The sequence below is a fragment of the Sciurus carolinensis genome, chromosome 12, assembly GCF_902686445.1.
Source record: "Sciurus carolinensis chromosome 12, mSciCar1.2, whole genome shotgun sequence".
NCBI lineage: Eukaryota > Metazoa > Chordata > Mammalia > Rodentia > Sciuridae > Sciurus > Sciurus carolinensis.
Window position 1 is genome coordinate 105,343,692 of NC_062224.1, and position 9,759 is coordinate 105,353,450.

General features: G+C 48.5%; 1 protein-coding gene across 1 annotated transcript in view; it reads right to left on the bottom strand.

The window, feature by feature from the left end:
- Qsox1 (quiescin sulfhydryl oxidase 1) overlaps positions 1-6,113 on the bottom strand; it is a 36,899-nt gene extending 30,786 nt beyond the window's left edge. The window contains exon 1 of the mRNA XM_047520523.1: positions 5,745-6,113. Within this exon, the coding sequence (XP_047376479.1) occupies positions 5,745-6,027 (283 nt within the window). The 5' untranslated portion in view covers positions 6,028-6,113. The remainder of the gene's footprint in view (positions 1-5,744) is intronic.
- Between the last annotated feature and the right edge of the window lie 3,646 nt (positions 6,114-9,759).

Sequence of the window (9,759 nt, forward strand, 5' to 3'; positions counted from 1 at the left end):
AGCTGTCTTTGCCTCCTCCTTATGCCTTGATTCCTTAAGTGCCTCTTCTGATCTGCCTCAGATTCAAGGGGAAGGGGAGAAGGAGGCTGGGATCAGTCAAGAACTGGGAAAGTCCTAAGAAATGTTTCTCAGGACTACCAATGTCAATACCTTAATAAGCCATAATGACAAATAAAGCTCTAGTTTGACACTAATCACTGTGGACCTGTCTATTCATTATTCTAGTATATTAAATAAAGTTTACAGGAAGCCATTGGTTTGGATCAAGCTCCTACATTATGCCCAACAGACCAAACCAAAACAGGGTCACTCACGCTGAAGTTCCATACCGCCACGTTGAAGCTGTCATCTCTGACCTTCCCAGTAATAGGAAAGAGAAGAGTCAAATCCCCAAAGAGGACGCTTTTAGCCCACATGATAAGAAGGTCCCCTCTGCTTAATGTTTACAAGAAAAGTAACTCTGAAATGACTAATCCATTTTTTGTTCTTTTTCTGCTGTCTTCAGCCCTTTTCTGCCTATAAAACCACACTCCTCTGTTCAGTTCATCAGATCACTTATTCTACTTTATAAAATGAGATGTTACATGACTCTAGAATCACAAATAAAAGCCAATTAAAGTCTTTAAATTAAATTTGCTTTATCCGAGTGCCCTGCTGGTAAAGCAAAGTTGCATTTAACTAAGTGCTTTGCTATCTGGGCAAGAAAGGCTTTCCAAGGTGTTGGTACTTTAAAACACCATCCCACTCACTGGAAAACTACTAGTACAATTATTGCCTTGCAGAGTAATTTTTCTAACAGAGTAAATAGGAAATAAAAAGGGAAGGGTGGGAAAGCAAAAGAAGCCAGAAGAGCTGTGAAGTTTGGAGTGATAGGTAAGGGGATGCTCTTCAGTGAGGGGATATTCCGTGGTGGAAATTCTGCTGTGGCCCCTGGGAGCTTCTCCGGGAACAGGCAGGGTCCTCTTCTCCACTCACAACTGCAGGAGGGACACTACATCCAGCGTTAGAAGACTTGCTCACAGTCGTAACTACTGGACTACCCTGGGCTCCTTGTCTCCTCTCTAGGCCTTAGCTTCCTCATGAGGCAAATGAGGGCCAGCAGGGGTGGTCTCTACCATCTCTTCCAGCCCTGATAACCATTTAGGTGCTGGATGGTAAACACCTCTTGACAAGAAGAATGGCCATATAACCTCTGAATGTCAATCAAGCCTGGGTCTTCATTATGGTAGAGCCACAAACTTACCCAAACCTCCAAAAGCTAGTGAGATCTAGTGGTCCAGTGACTTGACCCTACCTGTTCTCAGCTCTGACTCCCCAACCGAGTCTTGAGTCCTCCTGATAGTTAGATTATACCTGCCGCATGCCTGTAATCCCAGCAGCTCAGGAGGTTAAGGCAAGAGGATTGCAAGTTGAAAGCCAGCCTTGGCAACTTAATGAGACCCTGTCTCTAAATCAAATAGACGAAAGGGTTGGGGATATGGCTCAGTGGTTAAGTGCCCCTGGGTTCAATCCCCGGTACCAAAAATAAAACAAAACAAAACAAACAAAAAAATCCAGAGAGTTAGCTTATACCACGCCCAGTCAGTCAGGGCTGTGTAGTCACCACCATATCCTTTCCGTTCACCCTGATGAAGGTTTTTGGGCAGTGAGGTCACGGGATAGACAAAACGCCTTTTCCACCCCTCCCATTAGGCCTGACCATCCAGGTCTGAGTCAAGAGGAGCCACAGCACCAGCAGAAGTTTTTGTTGTTCACATTCTCCCATGAGGCTCCAGACACTGAGCATTTAACAGACTCCTACCATGTACCAGGTTCTGTGCTAGACATCACAGGAATACAAGTAGGAGGCATCATCTGTGCCCATGAAAGGGAGGCAAAACCAGCCATGCTCTCAGCCACTCAAACATGCTTGCCTTACAGATCTCATCTCCATGGTTCTGCACATGCTGTTTTCCTCCCTGGAGTACCCTTCCTCCTCCTGCTCAGCTCTGCAGAGTCAGAAAGGTCTGGGGTTAGCCAGGCATGAGGGCACACTCATGTAATCCCAGCAATTTGGGAGACTGAGGCAGAGGATCACAAGTTTGAGGCCAGCCTGAGCAACTCAGCGAGACCCCATTTTAAAATTAAAAATAAAGGGCTGGGGGATGCTCAGTGGTAAAGCAACTCTGGGTTCAATGCCAGTACCCCTTACACCCCCCTCAAAAAAGACAATGATCATGACAAGATCTATGACTCAGACATTTTTACTGGTAAAGATGTATGTAACAATGGCCTATAAGGAATCTTAGCAAGCTGGGCTTGGGGTGCCCCCTTATAAATCCAGCAACTTGGGAGGCTAAGGCAGGAATATCACAAGTTTGAGGCCTAACTCCACAAATTAGTGAGAACCTGTCCCAAAAAAAAAAAAAAAAAAAAAAAAAATAGGTGTTGGGGTTGTAGCTCAGTGGTGGAGCACTTGCCTGGCATGTGTGAGGCACTGGGTTCAATTCTTAGCACCACATATAAATAAAATAAGGATCCATCCATAACTTTAAAAAAATAAGAATAATCTAAAAATAAAAAGTGCTGGAGATATGACTCAGTGATAGAGGCCCCCTGGGTTCAACTCCCAGTACCTCCCACAACACACAAAAGACCCTTAGCAAAATGCTAAGACAATTATGTGATAAATAATGGCTTGAATGAAGGGACTTGGTGACCAGGTTATCCCTCTGTGATTACTCCCTTCCATGAACTCCTACAATAAGAAATGGCTGAACCACTCCTTCAGCCATTTTCAAACACAGCTTCATACTGGTACAATTTTCCTGCTGTGTGTAGTTCACTGCCCCAACTGCAATGTAAACAATGACTTATGACTCAACAAATATTTGCTGAATGATTAGCCAGTGAATAATAATGAAGTTCTCAATTGGACACAATCAATTTCTGGAACACATGGTAAGACAATAGGAGTTCCTCTGAAATAGAAAGGGGCAAGAAAGATCTCAGAAACAACTGTTCTGCCCCAGGGTAGCAAATGCCCCAGAGAACCTATCACCCAAGTCACTGAAGAAATATGCCCTGTCCAGTCAGATTCAATGCCCAAAGTCAGCTGGGAAGGATTGCAAAATTCCTCTCTCCCTCTATGACATTCCACACTCTCTCTGCTCCTGTCCCAAGAAACTTGTATTATCAGCACAGGAATGCACCACAGTGGCAGGGTCTGGGGTGGTATGAGAGCAGCCCTCTGCTGGCCCACAACCCCAATTTCTCTAGGAACTTCAGAATACAGAGATGAGTTGAGATAAATTCTAGCTTTTCAATAGGGCCTCACCAGGAAACACCCCTATGAACTGGGGTGGAGGACAGTCCTACCATTACAGGCCAATGTCAGATTCTGCCAGTGCCCTCCCATGACAGGATGTCACTTAGGGGAACTGTCTTACCCCCATGGCTCACATGAGACACTCAGTTTCCACAGAATCCGCTTACCTCTCACTTACCCTGGTTCATTTTCCTTTAAGAGGTTAAGTTTGGCTTTTGCTTTTCTTTTCAGGGAAAGACTTTCACTCCTTGCGCTGGGAAAAGACCACTTTGGACGTGGCAACTCTCATTCAAAAGTAGGTTGGCTCAGAATCTGGATGTCTAATTCACAGGAAAACTTTGAAGCCAAATACATGAGTCAGCTGGAAGCTAATCTTACCCTCCAACACATTCAAAGATCAAAGACTCTTCTAGAATAAGTCCATCTGCAGCCATTAAAAAGCTCTTATAGCCTCAAAGTAGAAAGTGATTGTGGGACTTTTATGATGTTCAGGTCCACAATGTCCAAATTACCTCCCCTTAAGTGTCTGGTTCCATGGCCCACATTCTTCCTTCTGCCCTCATCAGTTGTGTGAAAGGCTGTTCAGTGACAGCCCACACAGGTGATGGGACCAGAGAGGCATATGGGCAAGTGTAAATTGGAGGTAAAAGGACTTGTAATTTTGTTAAAAGATTATTTTTCAGGACCATATGATTAAAAGATATAAGCATCATTCTATCTAGCCATTTCAGTAAGTCCTTTGTGAATGGCTGCACAGGGGAAGAGGGAGGCTATTAGAAAACTGACCAAGAAATACTAACATCACAGGAAGGGAACGGCAGTTCTAGTTCTCTTTTCTCTAGAAAGGCCTATTCCCTAAGATGCCTACCGTTCTCATTTGATGACCATTTCAGGGAAGAAACCCTAATAGTGCCCTAGCACCACAATCAGGAAGTAGCTCCAGTCAGAGGCTGCAAATCAGAAACAAATCACCATCACCATGCCATTCCTGCCCCCACCCCAATACCTACCATCTGGGTTAGGCAGATGTGTGACACTACAGGGCTCTTTACTTATTTTGCAGTACTGGTGATTAAATCCAGGGGCAGTCTACCACTGAGGTATATCCCCAGACCTTTTTATTTTGAGATAGGATCTCACAAAGTTATGGAGACTAGCCTTGAATTTGTCATCCTCCAGCCCCAGCTTCTGGATTTACTGGGATTACAGCCTGTGCCACAACACCTGGCCCACAGCGATCATTAAATTAAAGAAAGGAAACTATGAGACAATATATGTCCATCACTTAGTAAGGTGTATGGTATATAAACACTCAGTAAATATTAATTACTATTATTATCATATTTCCCCAGTTCTAAGTCTTAAGTTTTTTAAGTCTACCATTTTGTAATAGAGTTCACCTTAAAATCTCTATACATTTAGTCGGTTTTATTCTTTTTTTTTTTTTTTTTTTTTTTTGTTACTGGGGATTAAAACTAGGGACACAACAACTGAACCACATCCCCAGCCCATTTTATTTTATTTAGAGACGGGGTCTCACTGAGTTGCTTAGTGCCTCATTAAGTTGCTGAGGCAGGCTTTGAACTCGCGATCCTCCTGCCTCAGCCTCTAGAGCCGCTTGGATTACAGGAGTGAGCCTCTGGGCCCCACCATTTAGTCGTTACCTTATCCACCTACTCCTCAGGCTATTATTAAATGAACAGTGGGTCTCACAACCGATGGCGTCTTGGAATCAAGGAAATAAATGGTCTTAGTGCCCAGGCCAGAGAATGGAACATAGAGCAAGGACCAAACACAAACCATAGGGCTGCTGTCGCTCAGGCCTCTGGGCTTAAGGGATTAAAACACAGGGTCTGAGAAGGCCCTTGGTCCAGAGCAAGAGAGATGTGGATGTGGCCCGGAAGCCAAGGGGCAGGAGGCAGCAGGTCAGGAGGGCCCCGGAACACAGGAAAAGTCCCCAGTGAAGGCGCCCGCTCAGAGATAACGAAGAGAACCTAAGTCTACGGACCAACTGTGTCACTAGCCAAAGGGGCGGAGGAAGGTGTTGGGGCGGCGAGTGAGTCCGTTCCCTTTTCTCCCCAGCACAGGTCCACGGCAGGTAGGAACTCGGCAGGAAGGTGACAAGGGTCCTGGGGCGAGGGGAAGGCGGATGCCACCGGCTGGGCTGGAAGAAGCGTCTGAGAAGCACGGGGAGGAACAAAGGCGACCCCCTCGCAGGGATGGGGACAGCAAGCAGAGGTGGGGGGCCGCAGGCCGCGAAGAGGGGAGAGAGGCTCCGGATGCGGCCGAGAGGAGGAAGACAAAAAAGGGCTTGAAGGCTGTGAAAGTGCGGGCGGGCGTGCGGCGGGCAGGGAGGAGCGGGGACGAGGGTGGGAAGGCGGGAACGCGCCCCAGGGAGGGCCCTCGGCCGGGCAGGTGGGGCGCCCCGGCCTCTCACCCTTGACGTCCTTGGCCAGCGCCTTCCACGTCGGGGCGAAGGCGATGCAGTGGCCGCACCAGGAGGCGAAGAACTCCACCGCCCACGCGCTGCGGGAGTTGAGGACAGAGCCGCGCACCGTGTCCGCCTGCAGCAGCGTCAGCGGGTCGGAGGACGAGTAGAGCGCCGAGACCCGGGCCGCGCCAGGGCCGGGCGCCGCGAGCAGCAGCGGCGGCGGCAGCAGCAGCAGCAGCAGCAGCAGCAGCAACGGCGGCGGCCCCGAGCGGTGACCGCACCCCCTCATCCTCAGCCGCGGCGCCCACCACCGCACACAAGTTTGCGACCCGTCACTGTCGGACGGCGCCGCGGCACCTCGGGCCTCCGCCCGCGAGGAGGAGCCACGTGGCCCCTCCCCCGGGCCGCAGGCCCCGCCCCGAGGCCCGGCACGCCTCCGGGGCCGCCCCTGCCGGCCGGCGGGCGAACCTAGCGCCCCCGCCAGCTCGGCGCTGAGCGCTGCCCGGCGGGCTACCGAAGCCTCAGAGCCGCGCGAGCCCGCTTCCCGCCTCAGGCCCGAGGAGGCGAGCAGCGCAGCCCGGCCCCTGGAGCCCCATCCCCAGGGGAAAGGAGTAGGTGCCTGCCTAGCAGAAGCCCGGACTCGGGGTCGCGGCGGGGGCGCTGGAGGTCATGTGGCCTCTCCCGGCCCCCGTATCGTCCGTTGGCATGGACGGTGCCGATTTCTGCGGTTCCTGGAAAGTTCTGGGTCTCCCAACAAGCAGTGTGACGTAGCGAATTCGAAGTAGTTGGGGGCTAAGAAGGCCACGAGGTCGAATGATCTCCGAGTCTGTGACCCCGCAGGGTTCAGATGCATCCACCTGCGCGGGCAGGTTGTCCTGGAAGCCCCTCCCGCCCCTTCGCCCTGCTCGCACCTCGCCCCACTCGCCGCTCCCTCTCGTGTACCGGGACCACTAACCCTGTGTTCCTAAGTGTCAGGGTTTTGCGTGGCCATTGTGTTATTGTGAGTTCTTTTAGGAAGAGAAGGTGCTCCTCGGGGTTGTCGCAGTGGCCTTTCCCTTGTGGCCGCGGGGTTAGCCCACCTCACCTGTGAGCCTGGAGATGAGGTTCACTGTTTATTCAACATTTACTAAGTGCCGCCCTGGTGCCAAGAGTAAGGCGGAAAGCGGAATAGACTGGGCGTGGAACTTACATTGCAGTGGGGATAAAGAGATGATCCACAGGTAATTGAAGATCGGTCGGGTGATGACAAATGAAATGAGGAAATACACAGTTGGGTAAGAATAAAGTGACAGAGGAGGTGCCATTTTAGGGTGGTCAGGGACAGGCCCACCCTTATTATTTGCAGGAACTGAGTCAGTATTACAAATGGAGACCTACATATCATATTTCTACACATTTTAAAACTATAAATCAAACTATGTAAAATTCCTATCCTTTTATCTTAACATATGTACTTCCATAATAATCTGGAACTTTTCTGAGATGTGCACTTGAATATTGTGGCTTTGGGGGTAACTGGTGTCTGGTCTTCAACCTTCCATTTCCTGTTTGCATGCAGCTCTTACATACTTCAAGGGGCCTCCTGTTCACACCCATAACACCCCTGTTTGTATATCCGGGCTTCGCCCACACCTCCCACAATGAGCCTCTCCTTGTCTACTCTTTGGCTTAAGAGGCTAGAGCTTGGGAAAAAGTCACTTCAGACCTGCATTTTCCCAGATGCTGGCCTATTGGCTATAGAGGCAGTGAGTTTTAGGGCCTTAGCTCATAGTATTCTCTAAGGAGGAGTGAAGGACAGGAGCTTTGGGTGTGTGCACACCCTTGGCCCATGGACTTCTTGCTCTATGGAGAGTGGCATTGCTGGAAGGGGACCAAAGAGCCCCAAGGAGCTCCTCTTACCTCAGTTTTTAGAATTATGTCAACGTTCAGAGTATTACCTCTCCAACTCCTCAAGTCAATTACAGTTGCTGAGTTCTCCACCCCCTCCCTGGGACTTAGTCCCTATACAGCTTCTGTGGCCCTACTTTCCTGGTTGCTGGCAGCCACTGGGACCAGGCCCTGGCCCAAGGTCATTAGAATATACGGTCCCTAGTAACTTTGGAGTTTAGGGTTTGTAGGCACTGTAGCAGCTGGATCAGTTGCCAGTAAAATGTGCCTTCGAATGTCTCTTGTTAAATGGTTTGTAGTTCCTTCCCTGGGGGCCTGAAATTAAGGAGACATTGTCTGCTGAACAAGCTGAGTGCCTGGGAAAGACACCAGATAAGTACACAAAGATTTGCTTGTTCACATATCTCTATCAGAGCATCAGAAATGGAAAATAACACAGACTATTTGAATGGGGTAGAGCAAGTTCTTTGGCAGAAGGGCCAAAGAAGATTAGGACTGAGCATTGTAAAGTCTGAAGTTTTAATATCTCATCAGAGCAGGAATTTTCAACTTTTTAAACTCTTGGAAGCTTTTATTCAAACACTCCTGAAAGGAATCTTAAATGATAAGAGCAAGCCAACCGGTGACCTAGAGTAATACCCACTTTCTGTGGTGGATGAAGTTTCTTGGAAACTCCAGGATCCCCAGGTCACAAAACCACTTGGCTAGAATTGGCATAAAACAAGAATCTCAGCTTATCCGGATTGCCTGCTTGGAACTTCCTGGGTTGAAAGGGTGAGACAAAGGAAATCTACCAAGGAACGAGGTGTGGAGAAAGGGATGGGGTGCTGAGGAAAGTTTCGGGACGGGAGGGGAAACTTACAAATTCCCACCCAGGCCCCCTTTTCTCCCTTACTGTGCACAGATCTTAGGAAAGCCGGCCAAGATGACTCTGATGAGAGAGTAATGATAGCCTTAGCCAATACTTTGCACCTGCTACTGTAAGCGTGTGAGGTGTTACTCATTCGGTCCTCTCGCTGAGTCTATGAGGTTGATGCTGTCCCACTGTACAGATGAGACTGAGGTGGCAGGAACCCTGTTGACTTTCCCACTTGTGAATCATCCTTGTGTGATGCATGAATTAAGAGAGGGAATTTGGAAGTCTGCCACCCAAAAAATAGTTGGTGAAAGGAATGCAGCTTATACACAAATACAGATAATTGTGGTGAGCAACAAAGGATTATTTGGTAAAATATGTCACCTGGTAGCAGAGCATTAGATGACATTTTGCTTACTCATTTGCACCAAGAAAGAGAGGGGGTGTGCCTATGGAGGTAAGCACCCAGCAACAGAGAAGGCATTCTTCAAAATTTGCCTCTAAGTCTTCCAGATTAATAATAACACAGTGCCACAGACTGGGTAAGATGTAAAGAAAAGGTCTATTTTGGCTCTTGGTTCCAGAGGTCCAAGACCCAGGGGCCACATCTGGCGATGGCCTTCTTGCTAGCAGAGTCCTGAGGTAGCACGGGGCATCACATGGCAAGAGACAGAAGGCACGTCTGCATATCTTTTCTGGTCTCTCTCCCTCTGTTTTGTTTTTTTTTTTTAAAGTTGTTTTGTAGTTGTAGATGGACACAATACCTTTATTTTATTTGTTTATTTTTATGTGGTGCTGAGGATCGAACCTAGTGCCTCACACATGCTGGGCAAGCGCTCTGCTGCTGAGCTATAGCCCCAGCTCTCTCTCTGTCTAATAAAGGTACCAGGATTCAATCATGGGAGCTCCACCCTAATAATCTTATTTAATTCCCATCACCTTCCAAAGGCCCCACCCCAACACCATAGATTAAGTTTCCACCCTCTTAATACTTCACAATGGGGGTTAAATTTCAACACATGAAACTTGGGATACACACTTAAACCATACCTAAACCATAGCACTTTTCTTAGCTGGGAGCAGTTAGAATCCCAATTCTGACAGTTGGAAAAGAAGTCGAGTCGGAATGACAAGAAAGAGAATGCGTTCAAAGGTTTACTGATAGGAGTTTAATGGACATTTAGAGGCATGAGCAGGGTAAAGGGAACTAACCTGGGGACTGGCAACAGCAAGCAGTCCCTTTAGCACTCCTAGACCAGAGGAGAGAAGGGAAGGGAA